General features: G+C 42.0%; 1 protein-coding gene across 5 annotated transcripts in view; it reads left to right on the top strand.

Moving 5' to 3' along the window:
- Positions 1 to 3,187: 3,187 nt before the first annotated feature.
- AHCTF1 (AT-hook containing transcription factor 1) overlaps positions 3,188 to 25,959 on the top strand; it is a 50,231-nt gene continuing 27,459 nt past the window's right edge. For 3 of the 5 annotated variants that reach the window (XM_040551215.1, XM_040551216.1, XM_040551212.1), the window contains exons 1-8: positions 3,348 to 3,485; positions 8,140 to 8,266; positions 9,466 to 9,719; positions 13,681 to 13,861; positions 14,612 to 14,819; positions 15,988 to 16,104; positions 17,374 to 17,458; positions 21,929 to 22,079. In XM_040551215.1, the coding sequence (XP_040407149.1) occupies positions 8,146 to 8,266; positions 9,466 to 9,719; positions 13,681 to 13,861; positions 14,612 to 14,819; positions 15,988 to 16,104; positions 17,374 to 17,458; positions 21,929 to 22,079 (1,117 nt within the window). In that variant the 5' untranslated portion in view covers positions 3,348 to 3,485; positions 8,140 to 8,145. Of the gene's footprint in view, positions 3,303 to 3,347; positions 3,486 to 3,859; positions 6,528 to 8,139; positions 8,267 to 9,465; positions 9,720 to 13,680; positions 13,862 to 14,611; positions 14,820 to 15,987; positions 16,105 to 17,373; positions 17,459 to 21,928; positions 22,080 to 25,959 lie in introns of those variants that run through there. The other 2 variants (XM_040551213.1, XM_040551214.1) reach the window with 2 other exon arrangements.

The raw sequence follows: 25,959 nt of genomic DNA, 5'->3' as shown, positions 1-25,959 counted from the left end.
TCTACAAATTCTCCTTCTCCTCACTGCCCACAAAAACACTTGTCAAGGGTCACGCTTTGGTGCTGGCACACACCATCCTGCAGGTTCCTCATATTGTCCATCACACAAGCTCCTGTGCTGCATCAGGAGCTGGACTCTCCCATGCTACTTCAGTGACTGGCACAGGGAGGTCCTTGTCCATGATCCATGCTCTTACGTGTCACAAATTAATATACCTAAAATGGCATCAGCAGCCACTGAGTCATGATTATCATTTGCATGACAATATAAAAAACTGAGTCTCAACCTTAAGAGGCATGGCTGTAATTTAGGGATAATGGATGCTGTTAATAGTGTGGGAAGCTGGGAGAACCTGAGTGTATTTGACACTCCTTTGGTGATCCTGCCATTTCTTGGTAGCACTGCAGATTTGGTTATTAATACCTGAAAATATCTGTTTTAAAAGAAAAGTGTTTTGACCATGATAGAATACCTACACTCCAAAGGATAGCATTAGACTTGCTCTTTTTCCTTCTTACTTGCTTTCCATCCTTTCAGTGAATAAGTGTAACCTTAATTTTATGTTGACCATCTTGTTTTTTAGCATATGTTTTCATTTTAAAAATAAGAGGAAAAGTGCAGCTAAATAGCCTACTTCTTTAAAGCCCAGACGGACTGAGGGCGAGGAGGCTGTAAACAGACCAATTTAGGAAACTGGCAGGTGCTTCCTCTCCTGGAAGAGAGGAGGTGAAGAAAGAGGTGGGTGTCTGCAAGTCTTCTTTGAATCACACGCCTGGGGTGGTTGCAAAGACATCTTTGAGAGTGTTTGGTGGAAGCATTTTATAGGGAGGGTTTTTTCTGCTGAATTTGGTGTTGTCCTTAAAGAAACTCTAGCGGGGAGTCCTTGCTGTGATGGGAAACAGATTAGTCCTTACAGGAAGCTATTCTTCTGAAAAAAGACATTGCAATCTCAGGTAGGATTATTCAGTGTTAGTTACCTGGTTGTTTTTTGTCAGTTAACCTTTCTGAGTGTGTATTGTTCTGTTTAAACATTGATCTCAAAGTTCTGCTGCTTTGCTTCAAAATCCGTTGTGGATGTGCTAAAGAGGTCTGGAATGCAAGAACTTACTCGTATCCTGATTTTTCACTCTAATTGTTTTTAGGGTATTTTAGGACGTGCACGTAGGAGTATGAGAGAAAAGGTGGGTATTAAACTGCCAGAGTGACACTTAATAGCTCTGGTATTTTCTGGACAATTTGTAGAATGTAATGGAAATGATCTTGAATGCAATGTGCAATGAATCTCTTTGTGAAGGTTACTATGTGGGCTGGAGCAAAAATAGCTTGAAAGTGAAAAATCCGTTAAAATGCCAAAGATCAAAATTCCATCTTTCTGTTTTTATAGTTGAAAACAGAAGACTTAGTCCAGTAGTTTAAACTGAGTGATGAAATTATGCTACAGGCACTCCTGTGAGTTCAGTAAGCTTCACTTAAATTCTCAGAACAGCAAAACACTTGAATAAAAGAAATTAGCTGGTTGTTATTTAAGTGTGTTAGTGACTGCATTAGGCTCTGTTGAAGCTGGGAGGGCTAATGGATTTCTTTTATTTAGCATGAATATAGGATAAATTGACCTCTTTTAGTAGCTGAAATAAAAGTAGTACCATATATTTGTTGAACGGGCATGCACAGATTGATTAAAAACCGTCTTCTACATGTTGACAGAGATTTGAATACACATGGAAAAGAGAACAAAACATATTGTGCTAGGCTACTTTGAAAAAAAAAGGGGGGAGTGTGGAGCAATTACTAGGTGGGAAGGGGGTTGAAAATATCTTCAGTCATCTAATTCTTACTCAGTACAAGAAAGTGGGAGCTTGCTCATTCTTTGTACAGGAAGTGTTGCACAAGAGATACCTCAATTTATTATCACCTTCTCATCCTAAGTGAAACAACATCCAGAACATCAGGAGCTATGAACTAGGATTCACTGAACAGTAATTTATAAGTACAGATACTTTTCTCTTCTCATGTTGCTGATGTTCTACCTCCAAAAGGCAAAACCTGAAAGAGTAAGTGCCAAGGTGATGGTGACATATAGCTTGCGTTGTGAAGTAGATGGGAAAAAGGTCATAAATCAGTTTGACAAGTCAACGCAAAGAACTATCATTGTCGTGGTTGTAAAGAATAGTTTTATGTAAGTACCTCCAGTTGCCCTCACTCCAGTGGTGAATGTGTGGGACAGTCATGTTCTATCTGTAGAGAAATGTTAATTTGTATTGCCACTTGGGTATTTTTTTAGACTAAAATTTTAATGTAATGTCTAGAACGAATACATGTTAAAATACTTTTAATCACCAGTATTATTTCATTAAAGTCTAGCTATGCTTCTGCTTCCTTGCTGTGTAGACCTCCGCAGTCAAGTAGAAACAATTTATGTAATAAACTAGAAACCAAGAATCAAGTATGCCTGGAAAGCTCTTTATTTATAAAATATACAAAGTCATCTCCTCATTAACACTTAGTGTATATTAGAGACAACTGCTCCCGGCGAAATCCCATTCAGATTGCTAGCTTGGATTTTAACATAAAGCGAGCAGCGTTACAGACACCTCGCACACTGCTACCAAGCTGGTACAGCTGTATGGCAGAAGCCCACACTGAGGTGCCAAAACCAACCCCACAAACTCGTAGTGAGGAGTCTGGTTTTGGGGCTAAGCTTGCCGCGAGCGTGGGCTGGCGGCTGCGGAGGGCCCAGCTCCCCTGCAGCCCGCTTCAGGCAGGAGGACAGGAGGCCGTGGGCGGCCATTTGGGCACGCACGGGGCGGGCAGGCCCCAGCTGCCCGGCTCCATCTTGCCGCCATGGCGCGTTGGGTGGGTGGTGGGACAGGTCTTGCCCCTCAGGGTGAGCTGCTGCCGGCCCATAGCGGGCTCAGCGGGGCGTGCGGTGCTGCGGGGCTCAGCGGGGCGGGTGGTGCCGCCGGGGTGGGCGCTGGCATCGCCCCTCCTGCCGACCCCGGGCCGTAGGGGTGGCCGCCAGGCCCCGAGGCAAGATGGTGCCTCTCCCCGCGCCATTCGAGGCCGGGCGCCGCTCCTCCAGAAACTACGCCTCCCAGCGTGCCCCGCGGCGGAAGGGCAGAGAGGCGCGGAGCGGAAGCGGCGTGCCGCGCGGCACGCTGGGACACGTAGTCCGCCCGAGGCGCAATCCCGCGAATTTGAAAATTCCCGCGGCGGCAGCGGCGGCAGCAGCGGCTAGCGGCGGCAGCGGCAACTCTCGCGAGACCTTCGCCCCCCGCCCCCGGCGCGGCGGGTGAGCGAGCGAGGTGGGTGCCGCGCGCGGGAGGGGGGGGGGGGGGGGGCGGCGGGGACGGGAGGGGCGGAGCCGGGGCGCGCGCGGCTGCGCAGGCCCCGATCGCGGCGCGGCGCGGCGCGGCCGGGCCCGGTGCGGGCGGGCGGGCGGGCGGAGGCGGCTGTAACCGCTGCGGGAGATGCCGCCGGCCTCACCGGCACGTACCGGGGCGGGGGAGGGAAGCAGAGGGGAGGGAGCGGGGAGCGGGGGGGGTGGGCGGCGGCCGGCCGCGCACCGGGCGCTCCCCCGGCGCCTGCAGGCCGGCGGCGGGCCCGGCCCCTCGACCCTTACGTAAGGGCCCGCGGGCGGCGGCGCCGCGTCCCGGCCCGGCCCGTTCCGAGCCGCCGCACGTGGCCCGGGGTGAGGCCTGGGCAGCGCCACCGGGGGCGGACACGGGCCGGGGGAGGGGGGCGGCTGCTGCCGGGGGGCGGCTTCCCCGCAGCCCCCGAGCCCGCCCCGCCGCTCCCTGCCCCCACCTTGCGTTCCTTCCTTCTCTTTTTTTCCCTTTTTTCCCTTTTTTTTCCTCTTTTTTTTTTTTTTTTTCCTTTTTTTCCATCCCCGCTGATCCCTCGCGGCGCGGTTCTCCGGGGTGTTGGCCGTCCGACGGGGTCGGGCCGCGTTCTGCCCCGCCGGGGGTGCGGGGACCGCCGGGGACCCCCTGGGGTTGCAGGGACCTGCCGGGGGTACGGGGATCTGCCGGGGTGCCGGGACCTGCCCGCCTTCCTTCTCTCCACCCCAGCGCCACTTTCCCCGGCGTGCTGCCGAGCGTGTTCCTGCTGCTCTTAATTTCAGCGCGAAGCGTGCATCACCCGTGCAAGTTGCTGACTTAACCGTAAATACTTGCTTTCTTCAATAAGCCCGGTCCGGAGGTGCTGCCGGTAGGGAGAAGCGTGGCGGCTGGCTTTTGGCTTTCAACTTCCTCACGGTGGCTTGTAAAATATTTTGAAATCTAGGGGCTTGGTGAGGAATCCCGAGCCCTGTCTATAGTGCAACGTGGTCGTTCAGGTGCCCTATTCACCCCGTCGCTGTGGGTGTTTGTGGCGGTCCCGGCGGGCGGCTGTCACGTGTTGGGGCACACGGCGCTGTGTCCTGCTCTGCTGAGGACAGCTCCTCGTGCGCCTACTGCATCGACTCGTTTTGCTGCATTCATTTGCTCGGGGATTGCTTTTTTAACGCAGTGCAATGAACTTAATCAGGCTCCTATTAATTTTGTGCCTTCTACCTAGTAAGCTGTCAGATGCAGTTTTAGAAAAATAATGGTGACAAGCAGTTGCTGGTGTGGTGCTGTTCTGCTTGTGCAGAGAACAGAATGCTCAAACGGGGTGGACAGTCACCGAAAGCCTGGGTCTGTCCGTCTGTGTTTTACGTGTTTTTGCCGTTCAGCTTGTCATGTTGCTCCCTGTGAAGGTGCTGGGAAGGACACGTTTTGTGGTGGCATGCCAGGATGCTGGAAATGCCTAGTTAACTACCGGCCGTCTGTTAGGAGGCTTGTGTGTGTTCTGTGCTGTGGCTGCTAACACCTGCCTGTGCCCGCCCAAATCCAAAATCCAAAAACGTGCCATCATTCAGGGTTCATGTCTTTGGGAATAATTCACGATATGTGAAGTTTTAAGCACCTAGGGTGAAAGAGGAATTGGCAGTGTGTACACGGACTGCTTTGGTGTAGGATGCAGCTGAAAGGTCAGATGCTGATTTTACTCCTGAACATGGAGTAAGCCTGTGGCATTTTACACTAATCTGGTTTCCAGCAGACAGGAGGAATACAAAGGTGATCGCAGTCATTGTCTTCAGAGAGAGCTGAAATACAGTCAGTTTTGGATGTATTTCTGAACAGGAGAGGCTTCGTGCCTTTAGCCTATCTCTATCTGACCTAGTCACAGGATTCTTGTGAGCAAATATTTTTCCACTGCTCTGATTCCCAGCAGTCCTTGGTTTAACTTAGCAGAATGATGCAAGTAAACCATGCTAATAACCCGATCACTATACGTATTGTTCATAATTTATCATGGAGTTTATCTTCCCAGTTCCATATTGCCTGCCCAGATGTCTAGGAAAGAAACAAAAGTCATAAATTCTTGTTGGCTTGCTAGAGGAAACATGGGCATGCCTGGTGCTGTAGCGTTTTTTCATGCTTCTATATGCATTTAAAGTAGCTGCAGCATGATTAAATGTAAGGTTACAAGAATGATGCAGGTGTTGGAGTGTTGCCTGTTTGGTGTTTCTGAGGGATAGCACTGGACAGATGGACGTGAGGGGACTGCAGGCAGGACGGTGCTGTGTCAAGCCGGGAGCTTCCCACCGGAGAAGAGGAGTCCATTTGGCTTTGGTTCAGGGTGGCGGCTGTGGGGCTTGTTTGTTCTTTGAAATCAAATCTCCCCACTGGATTATCTTAAAATATGATTTCCAGTTTGGCCGCACAAAGCTCAGGCCTTTCCGCTGTGCTGTTGGCCTCTCCAGGTGGGCAGTGGCAAAGGCAGGAGGACTGAGGGCGTGCGGTTGGGAACGCCACCTATCCTATTGGGATGTGTGTTGGGTCTTTTCCACAGAACTATCGCGCGACTATTGTGAAATACCATCTTAGTAATCATGAAGCGCTTGTCACACAAACTCGTTTTTCTGAAGCGTTAGTGCTTATTTATAGAAAAGATTATGGTTTTATTCACTACGATCGTGTTCTTTTCTGAATTGCATGCTGTTTTCTACACTTCCTTCATACGTGCTGTCAAAATCAGTGTTCTCCCTTAGAGGAGCATCAACTGGGTGAACGTTTTAAAGTAGGCTACTTCAGGGTTTTTGAAGTAGTATTTAAAAAAAAATGCAGTGCTTTTATTAATGATCTGGATGACGAGTGTACCTTCAGCAAACAACTCTTTCCTCAAGCCAGCAGCTTACTTTTAACAAAACAGTAAATTAGACTGTGAAGCAATTGCCATGTGCAAAATACCAAAGAAGTTATTTCTGGTGGTGGTGGGTCTTTTTTGGCCTAGTCAGAATGCAGAATCTTGCCTGATTCCTAGTAGAACAGCATCTCTGATAGAAGTCGCTGGGACCCTGGACAGAGACTACATGTTTCAGATCCTTTTTCTTCCCTCTATCTCCTTGTCTTACGTGTCTTCTGAAACGGATAACAATTGCTGACAGGAAAAAGAACCCAAGTAATAAGAACACATTATATCCTATTATATGAGAAGCATTTTGGGTGGGTTTTCTTATTTTTTTTAAAGTTAATGACGTAGTCTACTTTTGGTATCTGTTTTATCTCCTGCTTCCATCTGTTCTGTTTATCTCCTTCTGCATGTGCTCTGCTGAGTAGTCTTTCTTTGTTCATTACACAGTATATCCCCATTACTTTATCCTGTATTTGTCTTGAATATGATTTTTCTGCTTGGTTGCCTTCTTTTTCTGCTCTTTCAGATGTATCAGCTGGCTGTCCTGTTGTTCCTCTCTTGAAATTTCTTCTCCTGATTATATTCTCTGGTCATTCCTCCTTGTTCAGCATCACAGAGTTGCAAAGGAACCTATGAAAGCAGTTGGACATTGATGGAAAGTAAAAAGATGCTATTCACAAGCCCAGAATATCTCTATTAGTATTTGGCATTATGGGTTACTCATACAACATGTTCAATCACTCATCATGAGTAAACTAAGGCAGACTGCTGGTTGACATACAGAGCATTGTACTGTCTGGAGCGCCTGTATGCAGTGCAAAAGTTCATCCTGTTGGCATTGCTAAATGATGATAATTATGTAAAGGGGGCCCACAGGAAAGATGGGGAGAGACTTCTTATCAGTGGTTGCAGTGACAGGAGAAGGGGTTTTAAACTAAAAGAGGGTAGGTTTAGATTAGATACAAGGAAGAAATTCTTTACTCTGGTGGTGGTGAGGCCCTGGTACAGGCTGCCCAGAGAAGCTGTGGATGCCCCATCCCTGGAGGTGTTCAAGGCCAGGCTGGATGGGGCTTTGGGCAACCTGGTCTGGTGGGAGGTGTCCCTGCCCATGGCAGGGGGGTGGAACCAGGTGATCTTTAAGGTCCCTTCCAACCCAAACCATCTGTGATTATGTAATTACTAAAAAGCAAATCCAGCTAACCTACTGTGAATAAGTTGTCCCACTTCGAATTTATCTGTGCTAGATGTGAATGCTGGCAGAGTGGTTAAGCTGGCTGGCTGCAGCAGTGTCCTGCAATACTGGCTTTGCCAGAAACTGTTTTTTTCAAGATGTTACTTTATTCTTCATGTGGAGGCTCTGAATACCGACAGAAGATACAGCAACACATTCTCAAATGCATGAGGCTCGTGACTTTAGGTAGAGTCTATTCCAATGCCCAGGTCTTGGAGGATAATCCTCCACAGAAGGACAATTCATACAAATTATGTTTGTTTATATAGTCATTTCCCTTTTAATAAGTGTGTGTTATTCCCAGAGCCTAGTCTTCAAAACTAGCTGTGACTTATGCTGTAAGAGAAACAAGTTATTTTTCTAAAATCCTATCTTACTATCCAGTATGTGAGTAGACTTGAGCTGAGTGTATTGTTTTGCTGCTATTTATCTGTCAATACCTGTGCATTGCTTTTCTATTGAAATGTCTCATAGGCATTAGAAAAGCAAATGATTGTCACTTTGCTCTGTTGTAAGGTCAAAAATTCAATGCTTTTTTTTCTGAATGCCTTTTTTTCCCCCCTCCTTACTTACGAGAAGAGCCACACGTGATGTAAAAGAGATTATTTGCTGTATATTGATGAAAATTCTGTGAATCCCAGAAATTTATGTCTGACACGAGTCTATTTTTGCATTTATTTCTTTCTTTACAGTGAAGAATGCAAGACCTAACGGCTCAGGTAACAAGCAGTCTGCTGCAGTTTCCTGAGGTGACTATTCAAGCACTTGGGGAAGATGAGATAACCCTAGATTCTGTGCTGCGTGGGAAGTTTTCTGGAGGTGAGCCTTATCCTTTAAAATGTTATTGTTGTATAAAGTCATTATTTTCTGGAGGTTACCTGAAACATAGGGTCATAGGATCAACTGCTTTAGATTGGTTCTATTGAGATGCATCAGGCTTAGAGAAGATAAAAGGAATATCATGATTATTTAAAATGCTAATATTAGAATGAACTTTGAAATCGTAACAATCTGCATTGAAGGTTGAAATAATCTTGTGCTATTAAAGTCATTTACTTAAACATGCTGAATCAGTGAGCTTTCCTCAATTTTTAATTAACTAAAGAACAGTTTTTCAAGTAATAGTGTTGTCTTGGGCTATATTTATTTGCACCAGCACAAGCTATATGACCATCGTGATACCACGTGGAAATAGTTTTACAATGTTAGAGACAAAAAAAGGAGAAAAAAAATATTTTCCAAACTGAGTAAAACAGAAAGAAGAGGCTAAGAATGTTAGGCACTGCAGCCATTATTTCCAAACTCTTGAATAGGATGCAGATGAATATCCAGTGAGAGTTTCTGAAGTGGCTAAGCAGATTAGATAGTTTTTCTTTCTGTGTGATCAGAAAGTAGAGCTGGGTGCCTATCTGGATTTCTAGGCTTCTGTTAAGACCAGGTGGAATCCACCTACCTGACCGTAAATGCAGTAATTGAGTTAATACTTCTTTGAGTTTGAGGTAGTTCTGTGACACAAAAACTCTAAATCCTTTGGTAATCAGCACAGGTAAAATTTGTAATTTACTAATGCGTTTACGGTCACTTTATGATAATTTCTTCTCAAATTCCAAATCCATACCCAAAGCAGGGTTATGTCAAGTAAAATTAATAAACTAGAATGAATGTTACAGTTGAAATGTGCTTGAAGACTTGAATATCCTTATGTATTCAGATGACTTTTAGCAAAACCAAGCCAAATATGGCGTAAGGACTGGATCAGTATATTGTAATCCTTACCCCCAACAATTAAAATCATTCGGTGCAGGGATGACAAGTGTAAATGCCAAGTAATAAGGTTGTAAATTTTAAGGTGTGCTGCTTGAGGATTTCAATGGGTGATTTTAAAGAGTTGACCAAAATTACATAAGTTAGTCTTCCTCTGTTAGCTACTTTTATTGAGGGAAGGGGACGATGACTTTTAAGTTGTTTTTAGTCCTCTGCTGGAAATTTTTTTGAGTCAGCTTTCTCTTCTCTTACAGGGAGAAATGGCCAGGCATGGTTGGCATGTGGTCCTCAACTTGAGGTAGTGAACTCTGTGACAGGAGAGAGGCTTTCTGCATATCGTTTCAGTGGAGTGAATGAACAGCCTCCCACTGTTCGTGTGGTAAAGGAGTTCTCCTGGCAGAAGAGAGCTGGGCTATTGGTGGGATTGGAAGAAGCAGAGGGAAGTGTTCTCTGTCTGTACGACCTTGGAATATCAAGAGTGGTTAAAGCAGTTGTTCTTCCAGGAAGGGTATGTACTTGTTAATCAGAGAAGCAAAGCTTTTATCTTACTATGTGCTGTTTTGGGAAAAGCTTTGGAGCATCTCTTTGTAGGAGGTATTTTTTTCTATGCTGTATTAACATACTGTAACTTCAGAGCATCCAGGCAAGAGAGTCTTGATGTAAAAGGAGGGGCCTAACAATACCATTGTCTTTAGAGTTACACTGATAGTAAAACAGGTTTTCTCAGTTTATCTAATTCTCCAAGTTCAAAAAAGGTATTGATTTTTTTTTTTTCTGGTCAGATCGAAAAAGAAAAAAGTGCTTTGAAGTGTCTGTAGTACGTGTTTCCTAAGTGGTTAATTTCTGTCAGAAGTACTGTCTTTAAAGTATCTCAAACTTCCATAGCTGTTGTGCAGTGAATGACTTAGGCACAGTCGCATGCATTTCAAGTTGAAGTTTTATATCTTAAATCTAAATAGAATGAGCTGGGAATAGGAAAATGAAAGTGGGTTAAGAAGGATCGTTGTCACATATTTAATCTGTGTGTATGGAAGTCATTTGAATATAGTTACAGCTATCAGTTGTATGAGGGAGTTTTGCTGTGGCGCAGCAAACTGTTCAGGAGAAAATGTGAGGAATCTTGCAGGGGGAAGTTGGCTGTTTTGTGATAAGGGTTATGAATTTTGAGATAAAGCCAAAGCTTATCTGAATTTTTGCTGTTCTGCCCTAAATGTTTTTGATTACAAGCATGCTTGGTCTGTTGCTTTCGTTTTGGTTCCTATCTTTTTGCTATTAGATTAATTACATCAACATAGACAGGGCACAGGTATTACTAATTGGACCATAAAATTCTTAAGTTGTGTGTAGGAGCAAAGGTAAGCAAAAACAAGTAGATAAAACTTGCACTTGACTACTGTCCGTTTGTTTTGAATTTCATTATTCTGTAATTCATACCAGCACATATATAATGTATAACCTGATTTAATCTGCCTAAATGTTTCTGATTCTTCCACACTGATTATTTTTAAAAGTAAAATGCAAGTCTATTCTTAGTATCACTTTCTGCAGTTTGAGTTGTTGCTTTTTTAAGGTTTTAATGAGCACCTTAATTTATGGACTGTTTTTACTGTGGGTATATCTTCTGTAGCCAGGTGTAGAGGTTAACTAGCTTATAGTAACTCTGGTCCGAGATGTTGAACCATTAATGTATCCATACAGTGTAGTTATAGTGACTGTATAACTGACTTTTAGCGCAAGAGTAGATTGGTCATTCAGAAAGGAAAGGATTCAAAAAACTTGCAAACTTAGAAAAAAAATGGCTTTTTGTTTTGTGGGAGCATCTCTAATTGCCTCTGGACATCTATGCAAAATGCAGCAGAAAATTAAAAATGTTACTGCAATCCTATTTGAATTAGGTTCCAGTAAAAGCAAATTTGAACTAAAACATTAATTAAATTTTACAGTGCTTGTATGTTTCAGAACTATTGAACAGTATTTTCACAAATTTTCCCGGTTTGTGTGAGGCAGAAGGGTAGCATTCAGATTCAGTGAGCTGAGAAGAGTTGTCTTTGTTCATTCCCAGAATGAGCTGGCAGTGGTCTAGGAGGATATGAAAAGCCAGTGCAGAGAACAGTGGAAAAATGTGCTGTTTCAGGAGCTTTTACATAGAAAATTGAAGTGTTAGAACCCAGAAACATTTTTGCAAAAACTTAAAAGATTCATTTGGAGCCAGTAGTACAATGAAAAAAATGGTAAAAGAAAAATCAGAAGTAACACTTGAATGATGGGTAGTGCTGCAGTGAGGTGTGTACTGTACTTGTGCTCTCCTCGTAACGGTCATCAAGATGTGCAGCAAAAAATTTGAATACTCAAAATGCTTTTCGTACTGCTTTGAGTAGCAGAGAAGATTGGAGATTTAATTTGATTCATAGGAAAAATGAAACAAAATGCAGGTATCTAAATAACTGCAGATACTTCCATGGTTAGAAGTGTTGTGACAGCTGAAAGGTAAATTCTGTAGTGGATTGTTGGGCAGTGTAGTCATAACAAAGAGGGAGACTTTGGGGGCTTCAGGGTTTAGTTATTTTTTCCAACACTGGAAAAAAAATATATAGGAAGAGACTACCTTGTGATGGACACTTACTTCTTTCAGTTCGATGTAAAGTTGTTGTTGACGTAAAGCTTCCTGTTTTCATTCTGTTGTATTTTGCAAGAAGACTAAATGACAGCCTGTGTTCTTTCCTCATACAGCTTTGCTGCAGGAGTGTTCAGGTGTTTGTATTTCTGGCATAGCAGTGAGTGTTGTCCCAGAAGGTGTTGCAGGTGCTAAAGGGTCTTCAGTTTAAAATAAAGCAGCGTGCAGACTGCTTTACAGCAGCCAGATGGCTTTTGAAGATCTCCAAGGAAGGAGACTACGACCTCTCTGGGCAGCCTGTGCCAGCGCTCTGTCACCTGAGCAGCGAAAAAAATTCCTGATGTTCAGGCAGAGCCTCCTATGTTCCAGTTGCCTCTTGTCCTGTCCCTGGGCACCACAGAAAAGAGCCCGGCTCCGACCTCTTTGCACCCTCCCTTCAGGGATGTGTGTTAACTGATGAGATCCCTCCCGAGCCTCCTCTTCTCCAGGCTGAAGAGGCCCGGCTTTCTGGTTTCCCCCAAAGGAGGGATGCTCCAGTCCCCTCACCATGTTTGTGGCCTTTCACTGGCCTCCCTCCAGCACATCCGTGTCCCTCTTGTACTGGGCAGCCCAGACGCGGACACAGTAGCCCCGGTGTGGCCCCACCAGTGCAGACTAGAGAGGAAGGGTCCCCTCCCTCAGCCTGCTGGCAGCTCTCCTCCTCATGTAGCCCAGGACACCATCGCTCTTCTCTGTGACAAGGGCCTGTTGCTGGCTTATGGCCAACCTGCTGTCCATCGAGGACCCCCAAGGCCTTTTCTGCAAGGCTGCTTTCCAGCTGGCTGGTCCCCGGCATGTTCTGGTGCCTGGGGTTGTTCCTGATCAGGTGCAGGACTTTTTTGCAGGTCAACAATGAGAAGTGCAAGAAGTTCCTGTCAGCCCATTTCTTTGACGTGCTGAGGTCCCTCTGGATGGCAGCACAACCCTCTAGTGTATCAGCCTCTCCTCCCAGTTTTTAGCGTGTCCAAACTTGCAGAGGGTACACTCTGCCCTATCATTCAGATCACTGAAGATGTTTAACAGGGCTGGGCCCACTATTGACCTCTGAGGTACACCACTTGGTACTGGCCTCCAACTTGATGTTGTGCCACTGATCACCACCCTCTGGGCTCTGCCCTTCAGCTGGTTTTTGATCTGCATCACTGTCTGCTCACCCAGCCCATATATCAACAGTTTGTCTGTGAGGATCTGACAGCAAACAGTGTCAAAGACCTTACTGAAGTCCTGGCGGACAATATCCACTGCTCTCCCCTTGTTAACCAGTCTAGTCATTTCATCGCAGAACTTTATCATGTTGATTCTCTTTGGCCAGTCCATGTTGACTTCTGATGGTTTTCTTGTCATTAATGTGCCTGGAAAATGATTTCCAGGATTAGCTACTTCATAAAGAAGGCATAGACTATGTCACAGTGCTGATAGGCTGGGAGCACTGGGAGAACTAGATTTTATTTTGTCTTACGTAAGGCTGTTAAATGCAGTAAAGTTTCTCTTGTAATTAATTTTAAAATTTTTCTTAGTTATTTCTAAGTACGAAAGGGAAGTTGGTAAGCTGTAGTAACAGAGTGTACCGTTTAAATTGGAGTTAATTCAATTAAATAGCTGTAGGAAATACAGTGAATGGGAGGCAGTAGCAGATTTTTGTGCAGGACTGTTTTTTTATTGAAATAATTGAAAACAATGCTTTGCTTTCAAGTATTATGATTGTGCATGTACATCATAGTGCATGTTTCTTATGCGTTAATTTTGGCTTCCCTGTTGAATGATTTCTATTTAGCTCGTCAAACAGGTTAAACATTAACTTACAGTTTTCCTGTAGGTAACTGCTATAGAACCCATAATTAATCATGGAGGAGCCAGTGTGAGCACTCAGCACCTACACCAGAGTCTGCGATGGCTCTTCGGAGTAGCAGCAGTGGTTACAGATGTCGGACATATACTTCTGGTTGACCTTTGTTTGGATGATTTATCTTGTAGTCAGAATGAAATAGAAGCATCCGGTAAGCTTGCATTTTTTTCAACTTGAAACACTCATTTTAAACGTAAGAAGGCTTATGTCTTTTAAGTAAACAATATAGATCCAATTTTGAATATACTAGCATACAGACTACTGATTGCAGATGGCGGTTTGGTATCTTGAAGTCCTGAACTGGTTAAAGATGGGAGTGGCTTAATGCTCTTTCTAAAGTTGAAAATGCCCACCGTCTTCCACCAAGATCACTATGTCACCAATTCTTGCCAGTGAGGTATAGGAATTTTACTATCTGAGCCACTGCAGCTGTCTGATGGGAAGTTGTCAGAGGTGCTCTTTTTATTGGGAATAGTATTTTCGTTCTATTAACTAAATCCAACTTATCAAAAGTCATGCATTTGGATGAATGAAATACCTGATTTACCTATTCAGTTTTCATATGCTGTTCTGCTATTACAACAGTAGCTTCAGGAGTTGATACCACTTCAAATAGCTTCATCATGAGACCACGCTCCTGATGTACAGAGTTCAAGAAAAAATTCTTTCTGTTTACACTTCTACCTGGTTTTGAAATACAAGTGAGAATTTCAGTCGAGTCAGAGAGTTCTTTGAATACATATGAAATGACAATAGCAAATTACTGTTACATACATGGATATTTGGCCTGGGATAGTAAAATTAGATTATCAGTGTTGTCATGTCAGTGTTTAACATGCATACTAAGTGGAATAACGCATTCTTTTATCATGTGATTTTTTTTTTTTGTGTGTGTGTGTAGACCTAGAAGTTGTCACTGGAATTCCTGCTGAAGTTCCACAAAGAAGAGAAGCTGTGACCAGAGAGGGGCGACATCTCTGTTTTCAAGTACAAAATCCGTCAGGAACAGCAATATCAACCCTGTGCTACATAAGCAGAAGCAATCTGCTTGCTGTGGGTTTTTCAGATGGCTACCTGTCACTATGGAATATGAAAACTTTGAAGAGGGAGTAAGTAGGCTTGTATGCTTGCAGGGAGGTGCAGAGAACTCAATTCTTAACTTAAGGAAATATGTTAAATTAAAGAAAATTTTTTCAGGGACTGAAATTCTTTAGAATAATCCTGGAATGCTTAGAAAATCTCTTCGGAACTAACTATGAATTCATACATGGATTAAGTTGACCACCTTCTCCCCAGTGGCCTATGTTTGTTTTCCTTATTGTGCCTCTGGATTGAAGAATTGTGGAAAGCATTCGTGTTTGGGTTATGTTAGGCAATTAAGATGTGACAGAGCTGATTTTTGTAAGACAGTGCATTTTTCAGAACTAGTTACTGCGAGTAGGGCATAAATTGCAAGGCTGAAATATGTTAATAATACATTTTTTTGTTACAATATTCTCTAAAGTCTCCAGGGTGAAACTATTGAGACATGAAAAATCGGTAGCTGACCTGTGCCTGAAATTTTTTTTTTCCTATGTTTCAGCCTTCTCTGATACAGGAGATAGGTCTGTACCAAGGAAAGGATGCATGCGAATGAAAGTTTGCTTAGAATGCTTGGAGACTAGAAAAAGGGACCCATAAATTTACGGGTGATAGAAAAGTTAAGGGATAATTTCAAAGAAGAATCTCTCTTGAAACACTTGACCAGATTTAGAAAGGGATTCACTTAAGCAAATCTGCAGTGACTAAACAGAAATTATTGGATACATAAATAGACAGTGGTGAAATAACTAGTTGGCAAGAATAGATTGTGAAGCTACAAATAAAATTCAGAAGTCTGGAAGAAGAATGTTTTTCTGCATAGCCCAAGTAAAGAAACAAGAAGCTACTTCTGTTTGGCACTGTTTTAAATTTGTTAAGAAGAACTTTAAGTTCTATATTTAAGTAAGATACAAAAGTAGGAATTGTCTCTTGCCCAGCAATTGAAGTAATTGTTTAGGAGAAGCTAGTTTGAATTATCTTATGCAAAGGTAGTAAACACAGGTTATTGCATTTGATAGACAATAATCTTTTCACCTCTTGACTAGTCCTTGAAAAGCGGTCGCTTCCTTGAATCACGTGTTCAAGATGCAAGTATGAGAGTAAGCATGTAGGTACTCTTCTGAGAAGATGCTTATACTCTTCTGCAAACTTGGCTGATAGACTTACCTCTGTTATTTTTCTTATTTAAACCTGTAGGTACCACTCTCAACTTGAAGGAGGAAGGATTCCTGTATATGCTGTTACTTTCCAAGAACCTGAAAATGATCCTCGCAATTGTTGCTACTTGTGGGCTGTTCAATCTACGCAAGAAAGGTAAATTAAAGTATATGTTCTATATTTCATTGAATTAAGTTAAAATATGTATGTTTACTTTGTTTAAATATCCAGGGTGTTTTCTCAAGTACAGAAGGTTTTAAGCTTACAACGCCATTTTTACAGTTTTTAACAAATGTGAAGAAGGAACTACTAGTTAAAATAACGATGACCTCGGAAATCCATTTATTATAGAATAAATTTCTTCTTTCATTTGTAGTTTGAAACTTCCAAGAAGTCAGTCCATGAGAATGAATAAACATTGACTATCATGTTGTAGTCTTTTTCTCGAGTTTGGGATTTAACTAGGTGTGTAATGCCACTATATTTGAGCACTAGTAAATCTGTCATTTTCTTTACATACTTTCTCTTAGTTTTGACTGTTGATGTTTCCTGCATTTATTGAAATTGCTGTTGTAGAACTGTGTGTCTGTATTTTTAGAGAGTTCTCTGGAAGCCTTGGGTTCATGCAGTTCCTACTTTGCTCAGAGTTTCAGAAAGAAGGTGAAACAGTAGTGGCTATATTTTTGTGCTTGCATGCATAATTATTTCCTTTGTTCCTTGATGACTGCTTCATGATATGTTTGATACTCACAGTGTGGTATTAAAAGCAGTTTAGGCTGCAAATCTAGAACACTAAATGTGCCGATACAACAGCCTGCTGTCCTAAAGGAGGAGAGTCACAGTATTGCTGATGACCGTCTGCCAGTTTTAGCAGTCTTTGGAACCTCCATGAGTTTAGTTCAGCTCATCTGGCAGAATGCCATCCCTGTTCAGCAGAAAAGTAAATGGTTTCCTGCTGGGCTAATGAAGCAAACCACTATGTGGAAGGGTGCAGTATATGCAAGAGAGGGACTGAAATTTTGTGATAGGGGAAAGGAGAGATATCAGTCTTTCACCATTAGCAAGCTATTTTGTCAACTCAGCTGTTCACAGAGTTGCAATCTTTTAAAGTTTAAATTGAAAGCAGTTTGGATTGAGAACTCTTCACTGTGAAGAACTATTTCCAACATTTTTTAGTATATACAGCATATTGAAGCTTTCAGATTATATGGTTAGCATTTGCTGCTGTGGAGCTATTAGTGCCAAAATTTCCTCCTTTATGTTTTAGCAGCTAAATGTGACCTATTGTCATGTTTAGGGAAGTGATGTTTTTCTTTTCTGCCAGAGCACCCTATTAAGAAAACTTTGGTCTAGGTCTGATAAAAATGATAACGAGGACTATAAAGCAGCTTTCTAATCAAATTTCATAATTTGTACCTTTTTCAGTGAAGGTGATGTTTTGAGTTTACATCTGCTGCAGTTAGCATTTGGTGACAGAAAACGCTTGGCATCAGGACAAGTCATGTATGAGGTAAGATATGTGTGTATGTGAAAATATGACAACAGGAATTTTCTCTAAGGGAGTATCAATTAAGTTGGCAGGGTAATGCTATCAAAATTCAGAGCTGACTAAAACAACCATCTTTAGCTGATTCCTCTTGGTCATGACCTTTGTCCAGGCATTTTGAAAACAATTCATATGATTTTAAACTCAGATGTCGTGTGTTCAAACTAGATTCATTTGCTAAGAGCTCCTATAAACTCAATTTCCAAAGAGGAAACAGGTTTTACAAATAAAATTATCCTTAACCAAAACATTAAATGAATGGCGTGTAGTGAGAGAAGAAGGGCTTTGAGTAGCTTTGTTTGTTTAGCCAAACTGCAGACTTGAATAAGCTTCTCTGTCTGTAACCCTTTTTAAAAACACGCAATTGTATCTTTTTTTCTTTCCTGATCTTTTGTTTTGTATTGTTGTTTTTCTTTTGTGTTTCATCAGCCGGACTGTAAAGGGAATGTACCTATAGTGTCTTAAGTGTTGATCCTGAAGCATAGTAGCTATAAAGATCCTTCTTTATACATCTTGATTGGATTTCCTGTTAAATCTAATCTTAAAGCCAGCAGAATATGTGAATACAGTAAGCAGTAGTATGATTTGGTCAAAAGAGTCTATATAAATTGTTAAAACTGGCTCCAAAAATAATGTGTTTAAAATATAGGTGAGGTATTGGATACCGATGCTGGTTAAATCTAACAGATATAAATAAGATTAATCTGTTTAATGACTGTCTCTAGCAAAACATAATTCTGTATGCTTGAATCTCTTCCAAAATCCCTTTAAGTCAAGTCATCTTACTTGGAGCAATTCTTTCCTCCTATTTCGATAGTTAGTTTTTTTTTAATTGACTATCCTCAATAGTTATAATTCTTGTGTCATGGTACTCTGTTTTTATAGGGGCTGTGCCCTTTGATTGTTTAGAACAAAGGCAAAAATTGAGTATAAATTCTGACCTTTTCCCTTATATACAGCAAAGCTCCTTCCTCATTTGTAAATTTTGCTTTTGAATAGGTTAAGTATAGGTGATTGGGAAGGGTGGTGTTTCTTTAAAAAGCATTACCTATCACGCTGGTAAGATATAAATATCTCCAAGTGATTCAATAGGTTCTAAATACGGATGCCATCTCTTATTTTTTTGTGTGATTTTTGTTGTTATGATATTAATATACCTTGCTTTAGAGGAACAGAGCACACCCTTACTGGGTTTTTAGTTTTTAAAAGGGCTTTCGCTACAGTTCACTTCTGTATTTCTTGCAGTGCTCTAAGCAGTGTGGCAGGTTGATAGGAGAAAACTTCTTTAATCTTTCTCTGTTTCCATTTTTTGTACTTCTTTGTTTTTTATGCTCTTTTAAATGTTATTTTTAGCTTCAGTCTTGGCAGTGGCAGAGGCGGTACCATGTTATGTGTGCTTCTTTGGAAAAAATTTGTCTACGTCCATTCCTCTTGTGGCTACTTTGTTCTACCTCAACGCTTTAATGTTAGAATATGGGTCCTTTAACTATTCAGCCGTTTTTTGTCTTGGTCACCTTAGTTGTCTGAACAAGACATGACAAGTGTCAGTTTTTAGCTCAGAGGATCAAAGTGGTTCAGCAGATTTTAAAAATGGTTTCAGTAGCAATTCCAGTTGACGCTCTTTAAAAAAAATAAAAATAAGCAGAGCGATAAAATAACGTGCTTGTGACCGGAGAGAACTGTGGTGTAGTTAATTTAAGACACTTAACCTTCTACAGACCCTGCAACAAGTAATTCATTCATATTCTTTTAAGAGGTATCAGGTACCATTCTCTGGATTTGCGATATTCTACCCCTATGCTGTTTCTGCTTCCCAGTAAGTGTTGTGGAAATGTGAAACTGGGACAAATCTTACAAGGTGGTTGAAGAGAGAATTAATAAACAGCTGGGCGTGCTGGGGAGAAAAGATAGCTGACTTCTTCAGCTAGCTTCCATGTGAACCACGTAAACATACAGCTTCATACCAAGATGTGATAACACCTACTGTCAACAAATCAAAAAAGACTGAGACATGTCAGGACACATGTCAGAGGTGTGCTCTGCAGTTGTCACGAGGGACCCATGTAGTGTCACTTTAGCCAGTACTACAGCTCTCAGTGAGTTTCTGAAGGTCTTAATACTTAGATATGCCTACACAGCTGTCCGAGTCAAGTTTCCTGTTCGTCTTCAGGGGCAGAAGGTATGAAAATTGTTCCCATTTGCCAGGTGAAGTTTGAGTAAACAGAAAAATACTATTGGTCTTTGTCATTGAGTTGAGTTTATAGGAGCATGAAAGATTTCTTTCCTGTATCAGTTTCCTATATTCCTTAACATAGATTTGCTTTCCTCAATGGAAAAATTAGCATGGGCTGTTATGCTGCAGAAGTTTTCTTGGGCAGGAATTGTTTGACTTCCAACCCCCCCCCCAAGTTTGTGAGGAACTAGCCTTTAACTAGCCTTTATGAAGTTACTCAAAATGTCAAGTAGTAGAGGTATCCACATATTCAGCGATATTTCTCTGTGCTGAGTTAAAATAATTATCATTTCATAAACTAAAAGATCCCTTGACCTTTCAATCCTTTTTCTTACGCTTCAAGATCTGGAATCTCAAGTCAAAGGGAATAGTACCCTTTAACCTGGCTGCATAGATGTTTGATTCTGAAATAATGTAGAAAAGTTATATTCGAGAAGTCCCAATGATTTTGATTAGCAGTTTCCTTTAAAACATCCAGATGCATGCACAGAAAGGTACGAAAAGGACTTGGGCCTAAGCGCAATGATAATTGCTGTTATGAGCATATTTTAGATTTTCTGAAAATCAGTTGGATTCATTTAGCAGCTCTTTCTGGTAACTACTCACAGTTCTGTCCTCCAGTCACCTCCAGATGGCCCTGCTTGATCAGGGATTGGGACCAGATGACCTCCAGAGGGCCCTTCCAACCTCAGCCATGCTGTGATTCTGTGATCTAACAGCAGAATTGTCCAGCAGTTAAAATTCATCTCTAGCAGGCTTATGTAGTTTTAGTAGTTTATTTGATAAAACAAACTTCAGGAATGGTGGACTTTTTTTTCAGGGAAACGTTTTATTAAAAATGGTTTGGATAGTTTCCCTCCATAATAGAAGTGAGATTTAATTAGGCTTTGTGCTAGTTTTTCAGGGAGACCTTTTATATTTTTCTCATTTGTCTGTGTGTCTATTATTTCTGAAGTTACTTGATAGAATGGACTGTGCATACTTCAAGGTAAATTTTAGCATTTTTCTTTTTAGTAATTAAAGACTTTTTTTTTAAAGACAGTTTTGATATTTATTTGTAGTATTTCTTCAAAGAGAAAGTTGGCCTCTTCTGAGGCGAGATGAATTAGATGTGCCATGTGAGACTGTATTGTTTTGTTCCAGCTCATTTCAGAGTTCTAAAAGCTTAGGAAACTTGGGTAGAATCTGGTAGAATTGATTTTGGGATTGGTTTGTTTGTTTGGGTTTTAGGGTTGTTTCTGTGTTTTGGCATTCCTTATTTATGGTGTTTTCTTGTTTGTTTTGAAGTTGTGGAGCTGTTGCTTGTCCACAATACACACATTGATGTGTTTCACGGCAGACAGTTTGAACCAATGCTGCATTTGGAAAGACAGTATTTCAGTTAATGCTTACTTTAGAAAATGGTGCTATCAGAAACTGCAGCAGGACTGTGTTGAACCTCTGAATACGTCTAAGTAGTTTGCCCATTCTGAAGTAATTTGTGATCCTAGATGTGTTGTTCATTTGTACCCCATTTCGTCTGTTTTCCTTTGCTGCTGTTGGCTGTGCTTGGTGAAGGAACCAAGGGATATTTCATCCATTAGTCTGACAAGATTAGAGGAGGGGCTAGTAGGAGCTTATATGGCTTGATAAAAGATTGTTAATCAGTACGAAATTTCTCATAGCTACTCCAGGGGGATGTGTGTTCACTCTAGTGGTGTGCTTATAATTAATATCTCTATTATCTCTGTATCTCTGGTGTGCTTATAGTTAATAATAAATAAAGAACTTTAGCTGCTGTGATGCCGTAACTTCTCTAATTTCATGGGTTCTGTAATCAAGGCATGGAGCAAAGAACTTTGTTTGCATCTGTATTGCATTATTTCAGGTATCTATTTGTAGATATGTATTTAGATCTGTAACAAACCCTTGAGTTTGGAAGAAATTCTGCAAAACATTTTTAGAACTGAATAATGTTAGAGAAATGCTGTGCTTTGAAAATGGGGAAAGTCTTTATAACCAATTTTACCCACTATGATTTTACTTTTTTTAAAATTTGCTTGCAGATCAGATGTAATTTCTATTTACTATTGGAAATAATCTAGTGGGAAATACACAACATCACATCTGTATTATATTTAGATATGTACAGTTGATTTAGGTGTAATGTATATTTTCATTTCAAAATGACCTTATTTCTCTCTTCTCTTATTTTTCCCCAGGGCTTTGAATATTGTGATGAAAGGTACAGTTTAGATCTCACAGGTGGAGCCTTTCCCTTGAGAGGACAGAGCAGCAATACTAAATTACTCAGCTGTCAGACTGTAGAGAAATTTCGCAACCACGTTGACAGAGAGGATAGTGTTAACGAAGGTTTGTTGTGATGTCCATGTTTGGTTATTCCAAAAGGAATGGTTTTGGAGTCTGAACAATGAATGTTCTGTACCCACGGTCTGAAAGTTAAATATCTGTATAGAATAACCTGTTCGGCTTATCTAAAAAGAAAAATGGGGTGCTTAAGTTACATTTAAAGATGGAAATGGACAGTGCATCAATCTGGTATTGAGTGAATTTCGTAAAGTCAGAAATTGTGCATTTCTTTTTTTAAAAAAATATTTGACACTTAGCCATTTTTAAAACTTGCAGGTAAAAAGTACTTTGGACATTGTTTATTAAAGCACAGTGCTGGTCTTTAATAAGTTTGACCTGCTGACAGTGTTCAAGGAAGACTCAAATGTGTAAGATAAATTTTAAATTCAGTGGAAGGAAAAGATTACTTGTTCTTAAAAGTAGTAGATGTCATAGCTGTTAGCAAAATAAAAACAAAAAAAAAGTTCAATAATCCCTTTCTTTCTGCATTTCTTCAGCCAGTTTTCAATTTAAATTGTTACAGTACTGTTCAGCTGTCAAATTCATGATTCATCTTTGTTATCTAAGTATCAATACCTGAAAGTAGCCAAGCTGCTTGTTGTATTAAATCGGAAAGGAATAATGCTTTTAAGGGGAGCTTCAGTGTGCCATGAGAATTAATGCCATTGATTTGTTTAAATAAAAAGCAGAATTGTTCACGAAAAAAAATACTTATTGTTCTAACAACATAAAAGGTATTTGCCTGCAGAAGGCAGTCTTTTTGAGGGAGTAAGATGCGCTTTAGACAAACAAATCAGGTAAAAATTATTTGGCATTGAATGCTACAGCTCACTTTCATTCTTTGAAGAAGTAAAGACATGTTTAAAAAATATTTTCTTTTAATAATGGGAACATTAAAGTTTTATGAAAAAGTGAATTTGCTTTTCCTAAGTTTGTTAAAATACTTAAAATTGGTTGATGCAGGCTTGCAGGAATTAATTATTATTTGTGACATGCTAGTCAGTAATGATTTTTTTCTGGCTACTTTAAAAGTGCTTTTTAGTGTCTTTGGTCTGTTTTAGGCCCAAAGATGAATACGTTGGTACTGGCAGCTGCAAGATTATAGAATGAAACTTCTTTAGGAAAAAAAATAGGTTTGCTTTATGCTTGCTGACATGCTATGGCAATGTAGAGCGTGGTGATTTGTGTAATACTACTCAGTCTTTTATCCCTCCAGATACTGTTTCTGCTCGCTGCTTTGAACAATAAGATCATTTTCTTTATTTCTTAGGACTGTTATTTGGATATTTTTCTTTCTGTTCAGACCTATATCTGCATAGAATCATAGAATATCCTGAGTTGGAAGGGACCCATAAGGATCATCAAGTCCAACTCCTGGCACCGCACAGGTCTGCCCAAAAGTTTAGACCATGTGACTAAGTGCACAGTCCAATCGCTTCTTAAATTCAGACAGGCTGGGTGCAGTGACTACTTCACTGGGGAGCCTGTTCCAGTGTGCGACCACCCTCTCGGTGAAGAACCTCTTCCTGATGTCCAGCCTAAACTTCCCCTGCCTCAGCTTCACACCTTTCCCACGGGTCCCGTCACTGGTGATAACAGAGAAGAGGTCACCTGCCCCTCCACTCCCTCTCGCGAGGAAGTTGTAGACTGCGATGAGGTCCCCCCTCAGCCTCCTCTTCTCCAGGATGAACAGGCCCAGTGCCCTCAGCCGCTCCTCATACGTCTTCCCCTCTAGGCCCTTCGCCATCTTCGTCGCCCTCCTCTGGACACTCTCCAACAGTTTAATGTCCTTTTTGTACTGTGGTGCCCAGAACTGCACACAGTACTCGAGGTGAGGCCGCACCAGTGCAGAGTAGAGCGGGACAATCACTTCCCCCGACCGACTAGCAATGCCGTGCTTGATGCATCCCAGGATACGGTTGGCCCTCCTGGCTGCCAGGGCACACTGCTGGCTCATATTCAACTTGCTGTCAACCACAACCCCCAGATCCCTCTCTGCGGGGCTGCTCTCCAGCGTCTCATCGCCCAGTCTGTGCGTATAGCCAGGGTTGCCCCATCCCAGGTGCAGGACCCGGCACTTGCTTTTGTTAAACTTCATGTGGTTGGTGATCGCCCAGCTCTCCAAACTGTCCAGATCTCTCTGCAAGGCCTTTCCACCCTCATCCGAGTCCACAACTCCACCAAGTTTGGTGTCGTCGGCGAATTTGCTCAGAACACCTTCTAGTCCTACATCCAAATCATTTATAAAAACATTGAAGAGGACTGGCCCTAAAATGGAGCCTTGAGGGACCCCACTAGTGACCACCCGCCAGCCAGATGTGGCCCCATTTACCAAAACCCTTTGAGCCCTGCCCGTCAGCCAATTGCTCACCCATCGTACGATGTTTTTGTTTAGCTGTATGCTGGACATTTTGTCCAGTAGGATCCTATGGGAAACCGTGTCAAAAGCTTTGCTGAAGTCCAAAAAGATCACAACAGCTGGTTTCCCTTGATCGACTAGATGGGTGATCTTATCATAAAAAGAAATCAAATTTGTTAGGCAGGACCTACCCCTCATGAACCCATGTTGGCTGGGACCAATGACTGCATTGTCCCCCAGGTGCGCTTCAATAACTCCAAGGATCATCCTCTCCATAATTTTACCAGGCACTGACGTGAGACTGACAGGCCTGTAATTGCTAGGGTCTTCTTTCTTACCCTTCTTGAAAATTGGCACAACATTTGCCAGCTTCCAGTCCAATGGGACCTCTCCAGATTCCCAAGATCGTTGAAAAATAACTGAGAGAGGTCCCGCGATGACGTCAGCCAGCTCTTTAAGCACCCAGGGATGAATCCCATCCAGACCCATGGACTTGTATGGATCCAGGTGGAGCAGCAAATCCCGCACACGTTCAGGGTCGGTTGGGAGTTTGTCATTCCCACCTTCATGGTCCTCCAGCTCAGGGTACCCTGGGTCCCGAAGCCCATCATCAGTGTTGAAGACAGAGGTGAAGAAGGCGTTAAACATCCTGCTTTGCCTATGTCATTGTCTGTGCGGAGACCCTCCCCATCTAGTAGCGGACCTACGTTTTCTTTGGTTCTCCTTTTTCAGTTCACATATCTAAAAAAAACTTTTTTATTGTCTCCCACAGACATGGCCAGCTTCAACTCTAGTTGGGCTTTGGCCACGCGAATTTTCTCCCTACAAACACGAACAGCATCCCTATATTCCTTCATCGTCGCCTGACCCTCCTTCCAGCAGCCATACACTTTCTTTTTTCGCCTTAGCTCCAGTAGAAGATCCCTGGTCAGCCAGGCCGGCCTTCTGCCCCGCTTGCCTGACTTCTGGTATTTTGGAATCGCCTGATCTTGAGCTTTTAGGAGGCAGTGCTTAAAGATGGACCAGCACTGATGGACGCCAGTGTCTTCGAAAGCAGTTTCCCAGGGGACCTTGCTGACTAGTTCCCTGAGCAGCCTGAAGTCTGCTTTCCCCACATCCAGGGCTGAAGTTTTGGTGGCAGTTTTCCTTCTGTCACCATAGATTCTGAACTCAACCACTTCATGGTCACTATGACCGAGACGGCCGCCAATTGCCACGTCTCCCACAAGACCCTCTCTGTCTCTCTGCACCTCTCTGCATCTGCCTGTCCATTTTTTCCTCTAGAGCTAATGGATTCCTACACCTATAAGCTCTTTACTAATAGCTTTCTGTGTCCACATGTGCAGTTAAAAAAAACAAAAAACAACACCCTCTTGGCACTTCTTCCATTATCTTATAGAAATTAAAGATACATATCTGGGCTTACAAAATCAGTTATGCGCTGTCCATATCTTTGAGACTGTTGCGGTGATAATTTTCAAAGCTTTTTGTTTTGATTGTGTTACTCTCTTGTCCTCTTCTTCT

The sequence above is a fragment of the Cygnus olor genome, chromosome 3 (assembly GCF_009769625.2).
Source record: "Cygnus olor isolate bCygOlo1 chromosome 3, bCygOlo1.pri.v2, whole genome shotgun sequence".
In the NCBI taxonomy this organism is placed as follows: domain Eukaryota; kingdom Metazoa; phylum Chordata; class Aves; order Anseriformes; family Anatidae; genus Cygnus; species Cygnus olor.
The sequence above is the reverse complement of the archived record's forward strand: the minus strand, read 5'-3'. Positions and strand labels throughout refer to the sequence as shown.